The 20,795-nt window shown below is 36.2% G+C and overlaps 1 protein-coding gene across 1 annotated transcript in view; it reads left to right on the top strand.

Moving 5' to 3' along the window:
- Nucleotides 1-20,795, top strand: part of tango6 (transport and golgi organization 6 homolog (Drosophila)) — a 177,235-nt gene that overhangs the window by 77,000 nt on the left and 79,440 nt on the right. The window contains exons 13-15 of the mRNA XM_039763515.1: nucleotides 8,993-9,616; nucleotides 10,538-10,595; nucleotides 18,516-18,668. Of these exons, the coding sequence (XP_039619449.1) occupies nucleotides 8,993-9,616; nucleotides 10,538-10,595; nucleotides 18,516-18,668 (835 nt within the window). The remainder of the gene's footprint in view (nucleotides 1-8,992; nucleotides 9,617-10,537; nucleotides 10,596-18,515; nucleotides 18,669-20,795) is intronic.

Here is a 20,795-nt window from a genome sequence, read left to right as displayed (position 1 = left end):
TATTTGCAAAAGGAGGCTCAATTAAGTAAGTATTGATGTAATATCTCTGTTGGGGTGTCTAATTTTGTTATGATGCATATTGCATATTTTCTTTTAATCCAATAAACGTAATGTCACTGCTGAAATACTACTGTTTCCATAAGGCATGTTATATATTAAAAGGAAGTTGCTACTTTGAAAGCTCTGCCAATAATAAACAAAAATCCAAAGAATTAAGAGGGGTTCCCAAACTTTTCATATGACTGTATGTGTTTTTCATCTTGCTTGAAAAAAAAACACAACTGCTTACAAGGTCCCATTGTGCCTCAGGAGTCAGAAATGCATGTAACTTTATTTTTGTCCTTCTGCTAGAGGGCACTGATTTTTTTTTTTTATCACAATAGTGATGCTTCAGTATCCTAAGCAAAGGCAGCTTGAGGCACTGAACAACAACCACCATTTAAAAAAAATAAACCATTGACACTTCCACAGCACAAAATTCAAGCAGGTCAGTGTGATATGGGCACAGTGTACCACTGTCATTTTATTGAGAATAAAAGCATATGGTCATTGGTTGAGTAGAACTGTCCAAGATTGTGTTGGATTTGTCTACTGTCACACTCTAAACTTAACACACACATACTGAAATACACCTAGCACTGATTATAAGCGATGTCTGCACAGTCTATCGGGCCTCAGTACTCTACATAGGGACTCACTAGGTTTAGCATGAACAACACACAAGTGTCCCCAGATATAAACCTAGACCTAAAGGCCACTTTGGTCCTGCAAGAATAACCAAGACACATAAATGCAGATACACCTTGCTAAATGCCAATTATCAGCAAATGAGGCATTACTTATACCATGCTGTCCACTGTTGGGAAGGTCTCCCTCAGCATGCTAACCTTGTGAAACAGAACAGGCAATCTCCCCCACCAGGTGCCCTGTAACCTTTGTTATTGCCTCAGTTACTTGAGACATGCAAAGAAATGTAACAGCAAAGTAGTGTTCTGAACACAAAGTTGTAATTGAGGCAGATTGCAGCTTGCTTTTAATTTAGTGCCTGCAGTTCCCCTCAGGACACTGAACCTCTTGATGAGCTGGACTCAAGGTGAACTGTGGGCCTTTGAAGCCCTTGGCAGTCCAGGTAGGTAGTATGTTCCCATACCCTTTCAGGTGCCTCCCATCACTAGAGGCTCAATCCCCTAAACAGATTTGGCTCAACAGAGGCACTTGAAGAGACATCTCATAGCACCTGCAAGAAAAATAAAAATCTTATTAGGCCATTTAGTTCTTCCACTGGGATCTCAACAGATACCCCTGCAGGCTTTTATAATTGCGGCTTCACATTAATTCCACAAGCATTCCTGCACTTATTTGTCTAGTTGAGTCATTTTAATAGAAATATGATCAGCTTTCAGTATAAGAAACTGTAGTTGATCTATTAAGCTGGAATTCTTGTCTTTTAATTTTTTCTTCCAAGTAATAGGAATGCTGTATGTGGAGAAGCTAGATTCACTGAACCTCAAATATCTATTCTACAGTTGAATAATATATTAATGAAACATATGTGTTTGTCCCATTATTTAACACACAATGCTGTATAGCTTACAATCCAATCTGGTTTCATTTGGTTATTACCTATTTACTCTGCCATTACTCTGATCACTACAGTAAGGTACCTCTTTCACAGTTGAGGCCCTCATTCCAACTATCACATAAATCTAGGTCAGTTTCCCCCCTTGATTTATCCAACCAGTAGGGAGGCCCATCTGCCACCAATTAACACCCTCTGTTATTTACCCATTTTACCTATTTAATCATTTGTTTATTTTTGGATTATTGCTTATCTAAAGACACAAGAATGTTTAATTGTGGGGTTGTTTTGCTATATGTCTATTTACTATTTTTAATTGCTTCACTTTTTAATTTTTAATTTCTACTGCTTTGCAGTAAGGAGATTGTGGGTTCGCTTCCCATGTAGAGCACTTTGAGTAGTGAGAAACGCTCTATATAAATCTAAAGAATAATAATAATTATTGTAATAATTATTATAATTATTAATGAATAATTATTATTATAATAATAATAATAATTAATGTAATTGCATTCTGCACAGGGCAGGAAACAAATTTATTTTCTTACAAAATAAGATATGTCAATGCAGTCTACTATATAGCTTGTAAAGGGAATATGAAAAGTACAATTAAGAGTGATTTTACCTTATACTTAGTGTTAGAACCCTATATTTAAAAAGATTAATGACTATGATATCTCAAGCTGTATTTGGAAAATGTGGCCTAGGCATGTTTGCACTTGGAAACCAACTGCTCACAACGAGATGTATGCCATAATCCTGTGTCCCAGCACTTGAGTAACCCATAAACATTCAAAATGAGTCTCTTTGTTGAATATGAAATTTTGGATGCAGTTTTTGTATCCATCAAGTTTCACATTTAGTGAGTCATTCTTTCTTTTACTTTATCTAAAGGAATGGTTTGCTAACCTTATTGTGAGCTGTATGTTCATACGAAATGTAGGTAGCTTTTATATGTTTAGAATACCTTTGAAAAGCTTGAAGTCTCTCTTTTTTGTTAGTTTGCTTTTTCTTTGGTTTCTTCTATTAATTACCTCGTATATCCAAATACTGGCAACTAACAAGATAATAGTTCAAATGATACTGCATGCTGATACGCTAAACTATTTCACTATATATACTGCTCAAAAAAATTAAAGCAAGACTTTTAATCAGAGTATAGCATCAAGTCAATGAAACGTCTAGGATATTGATCTGGTCAGTTAAATAGCAGAAGGGGTTGTTAATTAATTTTAGCTGTTTTGGTGTCAATTAAATTAACAACAGGTGCACTAGAGGGGCAACAATGAGACAACCCCCAAAACAGTAATGGTTTAAACAGTGGAGGACACTGACATTTTTCCCTCCTCATCTTTTCTGACTGTTTTATCACTAGTTTTGGCTACGGTAAGTGTCACTACTGGTAGCATGAGGCAATACCTGGACCCTACAGAGGTTGCACAGGTAGTCCAACTTCTCCAGGATGGCACATCAATATGTGCAATTGCCAGAAGGTTTGCTGTGTCCCCAGCACAGTCTCAAGGGCATGGAGGAGATTCCAGGAGACAGGTTGTTACTCTAGAAGACCTGGATAGGGCCGTAGAAGGTCCTTAACCCATAAGCAGGACCGGTATCTGCTCCTTTGGGCAAGGAGGAACAGGATGAGCATTTCCAGAGCCCTTCAAAATGACCTCCAGCAGGCCACTGGTGTGAATGTCTCTGACCAAACAATCAGAAACAGACTTCATGAGGGTGGCCTGAGGGCCCAACGTCTTCTGGTGCACCCTATGCTCACTGCCCGGCACTATGGAGCTTGATTGGCATTTGCCATAGAATACCAGTATTGCCAGGTCCACAACTGGCACCCTGTGCTTTTCACAGATGAGAGCAGGTTCACCCTTAACACATGTGACAGACGTGAAAGAGTCAGGAGAAGCTGTGGAGAATGTTATGCTGCATGACCGGTTTGGTGGTGGGTTAAAGATGGTCTGGGGAGGCATATCCATGGAGGGACGCACAGACCTCTACAGGCTAGACAACGGCACCTTGACTGCCATTAGGTATCGGAATGAAATCCTTGGACCCATTGTCAGATCTTATGTTGGTGCAGTGGGTCTTGGGTTCCTCCTGGTGCACGACAATGCCCGGCCTCATGTGGCGAGAGTACGCAGGCTGTTTCTGGAAGATGAAGGAATTGATACCATTGACTGGCCCCCGTGCTCGCATGACCTAAATCCAATTGAAAACCTCAGGGACATTATGTTTTGGTCCATCCGACACCACCGGGCTGCACCTCAGACTGTTCAGGAGCTCAGTGATGCCCTGGTCCAGATCTGGGAAGAGATCCCCCAGGACACCATCCATCATCTCATTAGGAGCATGGCATGACATTGTCAGGCATGCATACAAGCACGTGGGGGCCATACAAACTACTGAGTACGATTTTGAGTTGCTGCAGTGAAATTTCAGCAAAATGGACTAGCCTGTTGCATCAATTTTTCAATTCGGGTGTCTTTGAATTCAGCCCTCTGTAGGTTGGTAATTTTCATTTCCATCAAACAATGTGGCATCCTTTCGTTCCAAACACATTACCCAGTCCATATCAGTATACAGTGGTGTGAAAAACTATTTGCCCCCTTCCTGATTTCTTATTCTTTTGCATGTTTGTCACACAAAATGTTTCTAATCATCAAACACATTTAACCATTAGTCAAATATAACACAAGTAAACACAAAATGCAGTTTTTAAATGATGGTTTCTATTATTTAGGGAGAAAAAAAATCCAAACCTACATGGCCCTGTGTGAAAAATTAATTGCCCCCTTGTTAAAAAATAACCTAACTGTGGTGTATCACACCTGAGTTCATTTTCCGTAGCCACCCCCAGGCCTGATTACTGCCACACCTGTTTCAGTCAAGAAATCACTTAAATAGGAGCTGCCTGACACAGAGAAGTAGACCAAAAGCACCTCAAAAGCTAGACATCATGCCAAGATCCAAAGAAATTCAGGAACAAATGAGAACAGAAGTAATTGAGATCTGTCAGTCTGGTAAAGGTTATAAAGCCATTTCTAAAGCTTTGGGACTCCAGCGAACCACAGTGAGAGCTGTTATCCACAAATGGCAAAAACATGGAACAGTGGTGAACCTTCCCAGGAGTGGCCGGCCGACCAAAATTACCCCAAGAGCGCAGAGACGACTCATCTGAGAGGTCACAAAAGACCCCAGGACAACATCTAAAGAACTGCAGGCCTCACTTGCCTCAATTAAGGTCAGTGTTCACGACTCCACCATAAGAAAGAGACTGGGCAAAAACGGCCTGCATGGCAGATTTCCAAGACGCAAACCAAAACCAAAACCAAAAAGAACATTAGGGCTCGTCTCAATTTTGCTAAGAAACATCTCAATGATTGCCAAGACTTTTGGGAAAATACCTTGTGGACTGATGAGACAAAAGTTGAACTTTTTGGAAGGCAAATGTCCCGTTACATCTGGCGTAAATGGAACACAGCATTTCAGAAAAGAACATCATACCAACAGTAAAATATGGTGGTGGTAGTGTGATGGTCTGGGGTTGTTTTGCTGCTTCAGGACCTGGAAGGCTTGCTGTGATAGATGGAACCATGTCTACCAAAAATCCTGAAGGAGAATGTCCGGCCATCTGTTCGTCAACTCAAGCTGAAGCGATCTTGGGTGCTGCAACAGGACAATGACCCCAAACACACCAGCAAATCCACCTCTGAATGGCTGAAGAAAAACAAAATAGACTTTGGAGTGGCCTAGTCAAAGTCCTGACCTGAATCCAATTGAGATGCTATGGCATGACCTTAAAAAGGCGGTTCATGCTAGAAAACCCTCAAATAAAGCTGAATTACAACAATTCTGCAAAGATGAGTGGGCCAAAATTCCTCCAGAGCGTTGTAAAAGACTCATTGCAAGTTATCGCAAACGCTTGATTGCAGTTATTGCTGCTAAGGGTGGCCCAACCAGTTATTGGGTTCAGGGGGCAATTACTTTTTCAAACAGGGCCATGTAGGTTTGGATTTTTTTTTCTCCCTAAATAATAAAAACCATCATTTAAAAACTGCATTTTGTGTTTACTTGTGTTATATTTGACTAATGGTTAAATGTGTTTGATGATCAGAAACATTTTGTGTGACAAACATGCAAAAGAATAAGAAATCAGGAAGGGGGCAAATAGTTTTTCACATCAGTTTAGTAGATATCCAGCATGATTTTTTCCCATTGAAATCTGATGTGTTTTCAAAGTGTTTCTTTTATTTTTTGAGCAGTTTATAATACACTTATACTCTTTGTTTAAGTCAAATATAAAGCAGAAGGAGTAAAATCTTAAAGCCATGATATAGAAAACTTAATTATCCCTGTTCCACATGGAAATATTGAAAGTAGTAAAAATTGAACAAAAAAAGGAAAAATAAGAGCTAGCTTAATTAAGTGTCACAGCAAAAGTTAGTTGGCGTGAAAATCTGTAGCCCCTGCTTCCCCCAGGAGTGAATATGAAAACCACTTAAAATTTAAGCTAATTTTTATTTTGGGGAGTTTGCTGGCTTCTCACGATTGTAAGCATAAGTTTTCTTTTTCCACAATCTGTCAATGACCTTTAATTTTTTTCTGGCACAAAAATGTGTCACTTGTCTCGGTAGTGTTGAAGTAATAATGGAAATGCATTTTATGTATAAAGCATCTTCCCTTGTTTTCAAACAGCTTGATGGTATTTAAAAAGTATTGTAAATATAGCCAGTGAGTAAATATTAATGGTTCATTCAATTTTAACATGTCATATTAAAAAATTGCCAGTAATCCATCCATCCATCCACCCATTCATCCCCTAAACCCACTTTGTCCATCCTGAGTGGAATAAGGATTAAGGCAAGACCAGTCCCTTGACAAAGCACCTGTCCATTGCAGGGAGAGCACACATACAGACACCAGAGACATTTTAGTACCCCCTTCCACCTAATCTGCATGTCTTTGGACTGTGGGGAGAAGTCAGAGCACCCAGAGGAAACCCACACAGGCAAGGGGAGAATGTGTAAACTCCACATAGGGAGAAACTAGGGCATGAACCCTGGCCTCCATGTTGCAAGGCAGCAGCGCTACCACTGTATCACTCTTATGTCAGTCATATTTTTGCTTATTCTGTCAAATTAAATAGCTCATGATAAAAGTGATATTTTTTTAATTATTAAAAAGAATACTTTAATGAAAGTCGTACTTTTCATTTTTGGATCGGTAATTACCAGTAAATTTCTGTGTTCTGTTGACAGTCATCGTCATTTATATCATGAGAGTTTCACTTTGACCAAAAAGCTTCTGCAGGTGTGGCTGAAGTGCTGGCCTCCAGGGCTCCACAACTGTCCAGGTCCCTCCTGCTGGTGGCCCTCCTGTGGTCCAGGAGAGGTATTGTCCCTCTCCTGGTCCTTCCAGGCATCCCCGCCGGGCATGGGTGCAGGCATGCCACCTTACTTAAAAAAATAAAAGACCGAATTTTACTCCATATCTGAAAATTTATGCTGAAGTACTCTGGACACAAAACAGCTTTATATATAAAGTATCTGTATTACAAAAGGGATAAGAGTAGGGTGAGATGGTCTAGGGTATGGAACCTGTATTAGTTCTGATATTAATAATCAAATTAAAACACAAATATAGTCAGCCGAATCCATTTTACTTTATTAGAGTAGTATCTAAGAAATAAAACTCTAAAGTTAAGGTGCTGTTTCATTTTTATTCTGTGGCTTATATGAACAAGTGAAAGTTTAAATTTCTGTTTGGAAACCCATGTTGTAATTTTAATTCTTTTTTATGTAGTTCCAGTTCATGACTCTAGAATGTGCAGTATATAAACAACAGAGGTCTTACAGTAGCAAAATAAAGAAGTCGGCACAGGGCTCAACAAATGCCAATGTATAATATGTGATAAGCAGTTCACTTCCTGATTTGTGAAGGCTGTAACATATTATCTTAAGACTCTGCTGGGGATGACCTGTGCCTTTAATATGATTGACGGCAAATGTTTCTGTTGTGCCATGAAGGGTACTAAAGTGTAAAATCAATTTTACATGTGTTAATATGTATTTATTTAGAAAACTTTTGAAAACGTAAAAGGATCTGTTTAATCTATGTGGTGTGACAATGTATGGCCTCAACAGTTTACATGCAATGGAAAATAACAAATGGCACAACTGGCAATGTGAAGGATTAAACTGAAATCTTTATTTTTTTTTTATCTATTTTGAGATAATTTAGATCATTAAAATATTTTTCTGATTTCATATAGTTTAGCCATAGATAGTGACCAAACAGATTATTTCTCATATCTGGAGCTCATTTAACTTAAACTAGAATATTTATTTCTAAATTCATAAAACAGAAAAATAACAAAACATTTACACATACTTTGCTTGGAAGAGTTACTGATTTATCCTGTTTCGTTAATGTTTTATTAAGTAATTCATTTTAATTTACTTTTTGCAGTACCTAAGTCTGTGCACCATACTTTTATATTAAGGAGTTCTAGTCATAGTATTTGGTCCTTATATGACCAGATGAGAGTATACATTTATGTACGATGTTCTTTGGAGGCACACCATGTCATTTAAACTCTCTTAGTCATGTAGGAGTAAGCCTAAAAGATATTTCACCTTATATATGGCTTACCAAATGTTTCTCCTGAGAACTTAGTTGTTAACTTTGGTCAAAATGATACTGTTTATATTTTTAAAGCTGCATGCCAAATAGAGACATGAGCAGGCCTGTTTAAATGTTTGGGTCAGAGACTTTAAAATGGTAACATATGGAACATCTGAGCAAAGAAGTGATTTTGAAAATCAAGTGGTTGTTTGTTCTTGGCAATGCATCAGATAGAGAGTGTTTCTTTATAATAATTTAGTGATATTGTGTAAAAGTCAAGTTCCCTTTTCAATAAAGTTTGCTTCCTTGGAATATGAGTTTTGCATGTACAGTATACACAATTATAAGTAAACATAAGGGTATGTTTTGAGAGGAAATGTTGATGGGCTGGTTGATGCAACATGTTGGTCAAGTCTTCATTCATTCTTACTGTACCCAGTGTGCTTTAAGAATGTGGACACTTAAACTTGATTTCAATAAATCACAAACACAGAACACAGTGACAAGATTACCAACTGGCAAGGGGTTGGTAAGGACAGATTAGGCAATGGTAGAGTTCAGAACTACTAAAATGTTTGCTTGGTATGTATGCACTATCCAAAATGTTGGCTTTTTTTTAGTTTGTAGAACTCCCAAGTGTGGATTGGGGTGTTTGTAATAGAAAATTACACAAAACTAAGATGAATCATTTCTCAAGTTCCAAGTCTTTACAAACTACAGCATATTTGAATTGTGTTTTTTTTTCACAATTTAAATATATATTTTTTTTCTTTCTTTAAGTTGAAATCAGAAGACTATACTGCACTGAAGCATATATTACCACTACTGCAAGAAATGTCTGATCATCATCCTGAAGTTATTATCCAGGAGCTGGCATCTGATTTACGCATAACCATTGCCACCCATGGAGCCTTTACTCCTGAAACTGTAACCCATGCTGCTCACAGAACCATGTGTCAGGATGACACCAAAGCAGAGAAACATTCTGAACAAGCGTCATCTCAAAACACTGTGGCTCCCCCTGATGCAAATGTTGAAAAAGGCAGAAAGTGTACAAGAAATGAAAATCATGAATTAAAAAACGAAGAAACAATTACATTTATTGACAGAAATCGAAAAGGACAGGAACATTTGAAAGAGCAGACAGCTATAAAAGAAAGTAGTTTTCCAGACATACAGAGCAAAATAAACCAAGATATTCCAATTAATTTAGTGGGCACAAATTGTAATAATGATCAAAGCAAAGATCATGGAAATTGTGAGGATGGGAAATTAGTATCTGAATGTATTCTTGAAGCAGTTCATCCGGATATTCCTACAAGAGCAACTGCTCTAAGACAGCTGACTCAAATGATTAAGAGTAAAAATGCAGAAGCTGTAAATTGTGAGGAGAAAATATTACTGGTAAGTTTGATGCTTTATTTGAGGGTATGTTGATGGCCTAAGTATCCCCTGATACATATTGTTTTACGAAATCTATCTGAAAGCTATTAAAAACAGGAATGGATTGCATGTTACTAGCAGGCTTGGGCAAGTTTGGGTTAAAAGGTGTTTGGTTGGTTTGTTTGCAATCATTCATATTTTTTCCAGGATTAGAATGCAAATTGATACATTTCTCCTACACAGCCTAAGAAATCAAACTATTCTTTTATTTTAATGACATGTTGTGAATATCAGACCAACAATGACAGCAAAATAGAAACAAAGTTACTTAAATGGGAAATCAGTCAAATCTAAAATGAATAACCTTTTTCCTGAATGTGTAAAATGGGGCTAATATATTGGACTTTTTTGGGATAGATCTACTTAAGGATACATTAGGGGAATTCTGTTTACCAAGACAGAAAATTTGCATTAAAGAATATGTTTAGAATAAAACAGGTATATGTGTATAATAAAAGGGTTGTGGTTAAACTCTTGTATTAAATCATTTATAACTTAATTTTCTTGTTTCTTTAACATAACACTTAAATATGAAATAATAGTCCTGAGTTCAATGTAGAACATGTCTGAAACATTATAAAATTTTTTTTTAAACCACATCAGTTTCATATCTTAGGGCAAGAGTGCTATGCTGGTAAGATTTACTGTCTGTGGTATTCTGAGTTATGTTTTTACGTCTTATTCTTCATCATGAGGTTTGTCTTGTCTTGCTCCTACCTTTTCCCCTGTAGGGGTTACAGGAGTAGAGAATGTGCTGTTTCTGAAAATGTTTTTGAACAAAGAAATTAAAATTGCATTCTCCCTAAATACTTCTGGTTCTTCTTTTTCGTAGCTGATATTCAGTATTCCAAGAAGCTGATTGTCATTTTTTCTATTGTTTAGGTGTTTTTGGAGAACCTTGAACATGAAGATTCATTTGTGTATTTGTCAGCTATACAAGGTAAGGACCAAAAACACTACACTATTAAATGTACATTATACAAGACTGAACTATGTGTGCTTCATGCACTGTATGTAGTAAGAGATTAAAGATATAAAAATGTATTTGCCCTTTAATTTTGTTTGTTTTGAATCAGCGCCAGTTTTTCTTGTTAAATGTTATTATACTCTAATAGATAGAGTGCCTGAATAAACAAATATTTCATTCAGCTTTACTTTTTTATGGTAGCTGTATTTCATGTGTAAAATTAAGCTTTTAATGGCCCTGTTCCAAATAAGAATTTGCACAGAGTTGAATAAATTACATCACAGTAAATTGGTATCTGTGGTCAGATGGAAATACTATAATAAACTATCAAGAGTCTATCCTGTGCAAAACTTTTAAACATGGGTGTTTTCACCACGTCAATTTTGGATGCGTAACATGGTTCAGTCAAAAGGTATTCCTCATGATTTCCTGGAAAAGGTGTTATTGATATCCATCACTTAAAATAGTCTGAAAAAGGGTTTTGTAATAATTTAGTAGCTCATCATCATTTAAAAATAAAGAAGATAATGTGAAAATTATGAACATTTGCTAAAGTAGTCATGTATACAAAAAATACTCTCGAGCAAAAAATAAAATCCTGGAATCTGCTGAGCTCTTGTATATTGGCTGTAGGTAGTGCTCTTACCACATTATCAGATAAATGCTACATATAAATTGGATGACAAAGTAGCATTTAATGTTCATCTCACATTCATTGAATACAAGCTGAATTATGCTCAAGACTTCAGGACAAGCGTTCTGTGAACAGATCATTCAAAAAGAGAATATATATTCTAAACATTATAATATTACTTTTTACAATAAGATCTTCATAATATACATTTATGTCCAACATGGTGATAGTAATGTCATAGTTTGTGAAAACTGTTCTCTATGACAGACTAACTGAGGTGCTCTCATTAAAAAAATGATTTTTATTTTGTATAAACATGCAGAAACTAAAATGTAGATTATGTAATAGTTGTAATAGTTGTAAATATTTAATACAGTATAAGGAAAATATTCTGGAGTGACCTGGTCAAAATCTGGACTTATACTTCACAGGATTGTGGCTGAACCTGCAACATGCCTTTCATTTAAGCAACTTTTTCTGTATTTACCCGATTAACTAGTTGCCCCCTAATTTTAATTACTTTCTTCCACTCTCCCCAGTATTGAGTATACTTATTAGTAAGACCTATTCATTTCACATTGTCCAGTACCACTCAAATAACATCTTCTTCAATACCCTCTGGTCCTGTTCACCTTTTGTGCCATTTTGGTACACCCAGTCTTACTTTACCTTTTGCACCACATGCCCAAACTACCTTAGCCCATTTCACCTCAGCACATCATCTTATCTTCCCCACATCAAGTCTTTCTCTTAATTCAGTGTTTATCTTCCTTTCACTCAGTAACATTCCACACACCCATATGATCATTATCAAATATGTTCTTTTTAGCATTACTTCATGTTCAGCCTTCATTGACAACATCTCACTCCCATAGTGCATACTACCACTCAGACAGTTTCATAAACTTTTCCTTTTAATGCCAGACAGGTCAACATTAGGAGCAGCTGGAATTTCTTCCATGTACCTCTCACCCATGCCATTGCTGCCATGCCTACAGCTCTCTCTTCATTCAACTGTCTGCCTAACTAGCAATACTTCCTTCCATACTTTCTTCAGAAACTCTTTTTTGTTGCTTTTCAAATTTAGACTTGCCACTTCAGCATTCTGCAGTTTTCCTGCAAGCTTACTACAAACAAAATTAACACTTGCCACCTTCATACTGTATTAGTCTTTACAGCACTATGTCATATGTGCTCACTTTTGACAACCTATCAATGAATCAAGTTTTTTCTCAGACCTCTATTGCTCATACCACATAACTACCTCTTCTTCTTCCACACCAGCACTGCTAGCCATCATCTTTTTTCCTACATTTACCTTGATGCCTTTCAGTGTAAAACTGTCTAGAACAGAACAAAGGTGATTAGCATTAGGAAGAACATCTGGCTTTAAAAATTTCAGTTCTGTAGCACTTGATGAAAGATTCCAAATATTGCTGAGGTGAAATAGCTTAATACTTCAGATCCATATAAAAAAATACATTAAATATTTGATTTCTGCTATTGTAAATAAAATGTGTGGATACTGTACTGTAGTTAAGGATTCTTGTCTCAGAATGAAAATATGAAAAACTATACATTATCAATACCATAGCATTTTTTGTTAAATCAAGTTCCTCTTATTTGGTAATGATTTTCTAACAACATTTAATGTCAACTTTAGAGAGATCAAAAAATACAAAACAAATTTGAATACCTATTCATAGTTAAACTCAATATTAAATAAATATTGTCTTATTTGTATATTTGCAAAAGTTGAATCAGTAATTAATCCATTAGTACAAGTTGCTAAGACTTGGCTTAATCATCTTCCCAGAGGCAAGCATAATCCAGTGTAGATACATGCGCAATGATTAATTTCTTATTTTGACTTACTTTATCCCTTTCCCCACAATGCTTGTTTTGGCAAATGTTTGGTTTGTTATTCATTAGATGTTCTTTACTGTATTTTAGAGTGTTTATGGATGGTGGAATTAGTAATGATAAATCTCATTTTTGTTTGATCAAACTAGCCTGGGAGGACTGGCCTTTATAAATAGCTTTCCAGTATATATTGAATTTAAGCACCTCTTTTTCAAACAAGCATTATTATGTATTTACAGGTTTTGTTATATTGTGCAAAATACAGCCATGAAAAATACCTAATTTCAGTGTGCATTATTTATAAGCAGGTGGCTCAATGGAGTAGTGGTTACTGCTGCTTCATCATAGTTCCAGGGTCCTGGATTTGAATACTGTACCCTGTTGCCTGTATTTTGCATTTTGTCTCCATGTCTTCATGGATATTGTTCATATACTGTATTCCCCAAGATGTGCAGGATAGATTAATTGGTGACCCTATACTGGCCCCTGAGTGACTGAGTACAGATGGGTGTCATGGGATGGGGTGGCACTCTGTACTGGTTTGTTTCCCACCTTGCTTCCAGAACAATTTCACACCCCTCATGATCATTAATTCAATTAAACAGATTTGAAAGCGTATGTACTATTTATAAATAAATCGGGACGCAAACTGAAATACTGAACCTGGCCAAAAGTGGATTTTGTTCACTATTTAACAGTGTATTCACCCAAGGTAATATAATTGTCTGTGATTTGTACTCATATAAAGTTCTCCTTCTGGTTAGTACAGGTTCAACAAATTCATTATTAAAACCAAAATGTGTGCAAGTGTATCCTGCCGTAGACAGACACATCATGGGCTGGTATCTGCATTGTCTCCATTGCATCCTGATGTATCTATAGACTTGCTCCTGTGATGGACGACATGCATGGGCGGGCATCGCAACTGGGAAGTAGTATGGTTCATTAAGCAAATAGGAGGCTAGCCCTATGGCACCACAAGAAACAGGGTGAATATTAACCCATCTTTCCCAAAAGACGGGAAGAAAATGGCAAGGTAAGAGTGGGTACACTGGCATCCCTGCTGGGGTGGACCCAGGTACAATAACTGGCCAGGAGAACAGTGTAATGGAAGGATGGGGGGGAGAAAACCCAGCAGAACTACAGACTCCCCTGAGACAATGAGAAACAACTTCCTTGGACGATATTACCTCTGTGGATTCCCGCAAGCCACTCAGGATATTGTAGTTCCAGTCTGTTTATTTTAAATAGTACTTTAATTAAAATAAGATCAATATTTATATTGTGCAATCAAAAATTAAAGGAGTTTAACTTGGAGTTACACTGCTTCTTTTCAAAATGGCCCATGTACTTGTGGTGAGATGTTTTCATTAGCATATGCTTCTTAAAGTATACAAAAAACTCAGTAAACATTTTGCAGACTTTTTCATAGGCCTTAATTTTTTAGCACTGTGCAGACTGAGGCTTTCAGTGTTCTTTTCTGCATTGTGTGTTATATCCTCTCTACAATTCACTGCTAAACAGTAGACACGGATTATATTCATTTACTTGATTTTATTATTTTTTTATGAAATTTTAAACCACTTTGTAGTGGTACAAGATTAATCATTAAAATTGTTATATTTTAAAGAAAGTATTATTGATGTAAGCGATATCAAGGAAAACTGTTCAACATATCATTTTACTTCTCAGAAATGCATTTAAAGATTTTCCTTTCATGTTTAAAAAGCTGAATTTTAATATAAACAATATTGTGCAATAATTAAAATGAGACCATATTTAAAATACCATAAATAATTTATTAGAATAGCACGAGGATTTTTTATTTGCAGTTTTATGTGTTTTTCCTGAGTGAAAGTATGGAACTGAACCCACCATTAGCAAATTTGGTTTTACCAAGCAAAAACTAAGTGATCATCTAATGATTACACATCTTTCCTTAGTAATACTTATTATGTGTGTGTAGTGTGTTGCAAATATTATGAATATTGGTGGTGTGATTCAGAGTTCCAGACATGGCAAAATGAGTGTGAAGCCTCCAAATGTAGCCATAAAGCAGGTCAGGACCTTCAGTTACCCGCTTAGAAAAAGCTAACCCCAAACCAGACAACCCCAAAACTACTACCTGCTAAAATGGGGAAGTGGATATTTGCTCCACAGTCACTGAAAAGAAAAGAAATAAACACAAAAAACATGGTGATTTTTGCAAAAAAGACTCTAGACAAGTTCATAGTTGTCATTGGTGTAGTAAATAGTTGCAGATAAATAGGAAGTTTGGTATTTGTCCGCCATCCAAATATTTGGATTGTGATGCAATTTTTAAGAATGTATCCTATCTATATGTTTTTTATTCAATTAAACATTACTTGCATGTGTGATTTGGTTAGGTTGCAAGTAACGTTTGCTTACATTGCTTGTGGCATTTCAATGTGAGATTGCTTAGATCCTCTAAAAGAATAGCATGCATTTAGTTGACAGTTAAATGGAAATTGTTCTGTGTGAGTGGTTCACATGTGATGTTACTACAGCTGTTTTCTGAACAAGTGATATCAGGTAATGCATAGACAGGACAGTAAATGTAAATTTGTCTAATTTGTGTTTACCGAAGGAATGTAGAGCTTGATTTTAAGACACACAGTATATTCTTTTTAGTGGAAAACATGGTTGTATATTAGAAAAAGTGTTTGCATTTTGGGTTTTGTTTAAATTATTAAAGAACTAGATTGGTTGCTAAAAATTAAAACAAAATGTTTTTTAAGACTTTATATATAGATTAAAACAAAGTCAGAATCAATCTTTTGTGTTTGATAATGATGTGTTGTGATTAGGTAAAGTAGACCAAGTGAGTCAGAATTATGTTTCTTGACAACTTAAGTTCAAAAACCTATTAGACATATATGGAAAGCTCAATTTTAATTCTTCTTTGCTTTGAGATTTTAAAGCTCTGTTTCTCCTTTTTATATAAATGTTAAAGCATAGTTTGCATACTTTATGTATACTTTTGAAACCAACCTGCATGCGATTGCACAATTCCATTTTGGATTCTTGGAATTTCCCGCACACTACAATTTGTCTTGCTTTTATCTATCAATTCTGCCCACTCACATCTGTAATCACTTAAGGTTTTGGCATGTAAATACCTCTAACCAAAGAAAAACATGCCTAGATTATGAAATTGAGGCAAGCACACACAGTATACCTCTCCTTTTCTTAATCCTATAAAACTTTCATGATGCATTGATAATGGATATGGATGTTGATAACATTATAATGACAAAATAAGACCAATCTGTGCATAACAGTATGTGAAGCAGGGTTAGTGGCAAAAAGAAAATGAACAGAGTTAAAATCAGACGTATCTTTTTGTACTCGCCTAAATATATCAATAAAGGAAGTTTAGAAAATGTTAGAGAAAACACATTTCTGCTGTATAGCCATGATCAGGTGCGTGCACACGTGTATATACACACATCATTGTCATGTTTTAAAACTTTTTAGTTTTGCAATATGTATTTATGTACTGTATGTGTTTCATCAAATAATTAAAAACAGATTAAAAATCTAATGCTTTGGCTACCTAATTGTTTAAAAAATACATAATTGGAGGTTCTAACTATGTTTATTTGCAACTAATCACTTGGGAAATTGTATACAAATGCAATCGGCCTTCACCTTATATCAATTTAAGTGATTCTTTATAGCCTCAAATGAGATCAGCGGCTCCTGTTCAGTTTCACTCGGGGTTCTTGGTTGCCGCTTTAATGCTAGAAAGAGAAGGAGCAGGAGGATGTGAAAGAATTTTGAAGCCATTTTATTTATCACAACACTGAAGACTATCATTAAGAAGTAGACCAAGTATGTCTCTTGCAAAACTTTTTAAACCATCCTCCACTCGCTTTAAATTCCTCACCTTCACCACTCGAAGAAGGATTTTTTTCAGCAAATCGCCATGAATCTTCCTGGCTTTCTTGCATATGATTGCCTCGCTTACGCTATCTCCTGCAAGTTGCTTCTCATTCAACCACACTAGCAACAAGTTTTCCACATCTTCCAGCACTTGAGACCTTTGCTTGGTTAACATTGTAACTCCTTTCGCAGCATCAGTTGCTTTGTTAGGCCCTGTATGCACAAACAAAAGAAAATGGGAAATCATTGGCGTGTAAGAACTGGAAGGGAAACTGACCGCCAGTGTTTTTGTTCGCCACCAGAGTGTGTGGTCGTGAACAGATGCAAAATTTTGGCAAACTTTTTGATCGTAACTCAATTTGTACATGTTCAGAAACGTTCGTGACCAGAGGTTCTACTGTATTTGGTACAATGTGAGCACAGCTCAAGACCCAATTAATAAAGTACCTTTTGTCTAGCATATTGCTAGCCACATCATTCAATCAAGCAGCTTCTTCTCAAAGTGACAAGCGCCTATGTGTGAGAGAGAGATATGGAGTAGCTGCAAATATCAATGTGTTTTGGTGCAAAAAGTCCCATTTTTCTGCCCTAAATAAAAAGTTAAACAACAGTTTAACCTTTCTGCCATGAAAATGATCTGAAGAATACAGTCTATAAATTCACTTAAATTAAATAATGAAGATCATTATCCTAGAATGTACCAGTCCCAGCGGTGTACAGAAAGTCTCATTTTCGGTATGTGTAGTACAGCAAATAATACCAATTAACATTACATCATTTTCAATTTTTGATATTCATTTTCATGTTTTTTTGTCCTGCACCTATTTAAATTGATGCATTATTAGATAGAAAAATTATATGAGGTAAAGTAATATTTTTTCAAGTAGCTTGCTCCCCCATGCAAATCATAGAACTGTGTGCTCTCAAAGGAAGAATTCTGTACAGTTTCCAAAATAAAGGTGATGTAAGGCTGCCATCATTCAGATGGACTCAATGTGCCCTCTAGTTGGAGTGCATACTCAATTTAACAACTACAATTGCTGAATCTTCTCAGGTTTGACAGTGTCACGTTATACAACTAGGAATTACAGGAGATGACTGATTATATAATTAATTTATAAAGTTTTTTTCATTGTCCTACATTTTGTATTGTTGCACTCAGAACATACTGCCCACACACACCCACGGCAATGGTATTGTACATCGTCAATGTCTTGAAATGACAATGTGAACAACCCTCTCATATATATATATATATATATATATATATATATATATTATAATATAATTTAAAAGAGTGGGAAAATTTATAGTAATACAAACCTCAGCTGATTTTATGATAAAAAAAACAATTACCATTCCTGACCTTTGCCAAAATCAATTCTAAGTTTTTAACTAAGCATTCCATTATTTTATGCAGTCATATTTTTCTCAGAAGTAATTGTTTTCAATTTATTGATTTCATTTTGTGTTTTCTTTATATATTTCAGGTCTTGCAGTACTTGCAGATATGTTTCCTAAGATTATTTTACAGAAACTGTTAGACGAATACCAGAAATGTACCCAAGATTCAAGGAAGGCTTGTCCACTTGAGACTAAACTTAAAATTGCTGAGGTGTTAATGAGATCCACCAGAGCGCTGGGTATGCTTCAAATATCTCTCTTTTATCCCTTTGTTTTACTTGGCAAAAGAGGTTGGGCATTATATATGATGTTGGTACTCTCATTGTTCTGCAGTGCTATTAGCAGCATGAATTTGTGTTTAATACAATGTTGTCCACTGCTTTCTCAATGCAGCATGTTGATGTGATACTCTATGTGTTTAATTGTTTGTGCTAATTCAACACAATTTTGGGGCACCTTCTGTTTAAAACAAAGATATATTAACTGCAATTGAACAATATTGGTAAACACTTTGCTTTTTCATCATGCTATATTATTAAAATTTGTGACTAAAGCATCCCCAGTCAAGTTTCGGTAACTTTTGATCATTCCTGCACACCGGCTTGGAGGAATTTTAGCCCATTCCTCCGTACAGAACAGCTTAAACTCTGGTATGTTGGTGGGTTTCCTCACATTAACTGCTCGCTTCAGGTCCTTCCGCAACATTTCGATTGGATTAAGGTTAGGACTTTGAATTGGCCATTCCAAAACATTAACTTTATTCTTCTTTAACCATTCTTTGGTAGAACGACTTGTGTGCTTAGGGTCATTGTCTTGCTGCATGACCCACCTTCTCTTGAGATTCAGATCATGGACAGATGTCCTGACATTTTCCTTTAGAATTCTCTGATATAATTCAGAATTCATTGTTCCATCAATGAAGGCAAGCCATCCTGGCCCAGATGCAGCAAACAGGCGTAAACCATGATACTACCACCATGTTTCACACATGGGATAATGTGGAATGCTTATGCTGGAATGCAGTGTTTTCCTTTCTCCAAACATAACGCTTTTCATTTAAACTAAAAAGTTCTATTTTGGTCTCATCTGTCCACAAAACATTCTTCCAATAGTTTTCTGGTTTGTCCATGTGATCTTTAGCAAACTGCAGATGAGCAGCAATGTTTTTTTTGGAGAGCAGTGGCTTTCTCCTTGCAACTCTGCCATGCACACCATTGTTGTTCAGTGTTCTCCTGATGGTGGACTAATGAACATGAGCATTAGCCAATGTGAGAGAGGCCTTCAGTTGCTTAGAAGTTACCCTGGGGTCCTTTGTGACCTCGCCGACTATTACACGCCTTGCTCTTAGAGTGGTCTTTGTTGGTCGAATTTCCTCCATTTGTACACAATCTATCTGACTGTGGATTGGTGGAGTCCAAACTCTTTAGAGATGGTTTTGTAACCTTTTCCAGCCTGATGAGCATCAACAACTCTTTTTCTGAGGTCCTCGGAAATCTCCTTTGTTCGTGCCATGATACACCTCCATGTTGTGAAGAGCAGACTTTGATAGATCCCTGTTCTTTAAATAACACAGGGTGCCCACTCACACCTGATTGTCGTCCCATTGATTGAAAACACCTAACTCTAATTTCACTTTCAAACTAACTGCTAATCCTAGAGGTTCATATACTTTTGCCACTCACAAATATGTAATATTCGATCATTTTCCTCAATAAATAAATGACCAAGTATAATATTTTTGTTCCATTTGTTTAGCTGGTTTCTCTTTATCTACTTTTAGGACTTGAGTGAAAATCTGATGATGTTTTATGAAAATTCTAAAGGGTTCACAAACTTTCAAGCACAACTGTATGTCATATTTTTGAAAGGTATGTTAGCGATTGCAATACAGTCTACCTGTTACACTGCATCACTGCAAGTAACATCAGTTGTGCTTATAGTTTCATTTTGGATTTATACGTAGACTAAGCAGTAACAATGCTTGATCAGTCATATAAAATACTTTAAAAACAGCACATCAATATTGTGTTTTACAAGAGGTCTGAAATAACGGATTAATGTGAAACAGACAAGAAGCCTTAAAGTGGGGATAAATGCCAAGAAAAGTGGGAGAATTTTGGAAAAGGAAAGCACGAGGATTGCCATTTGAAATAATTTGAATCAACTTGACTTGTTTGTCAAATATTACTCTATAGTATTTTTTGTAGCCAGCTAATGATGCAAATATAAATCTTACAACAGCATAATGTTGCAAGTCTAATATAGTACTGACAAACTGGACTTTAAAATCATGTTGTTAGACTTTTCTTAAATGAAAATATGCTGAATTATCTTGGAACTCACTAATTCAACATTAAAGCAAAAAA

This window comes from Polypterus senegalus, chromosome 9 (assembly GCF_016835505.1).
Source record: "Polypterus senegalus isolate Bchr_013 chromosome 9, ASM1683550v1, whole genome shotgun sequence".
In the NCBI taxonomy this organism is placed as follows: Eukaryota; Metazoa; Chordata; class Cladistia; order Polypteriformes; family Polypteridae; genus Polypterus; species Polypterus senegalus.
This window is presented reverse-complemented; position numbering and strand designations above follow the sequence as displayed.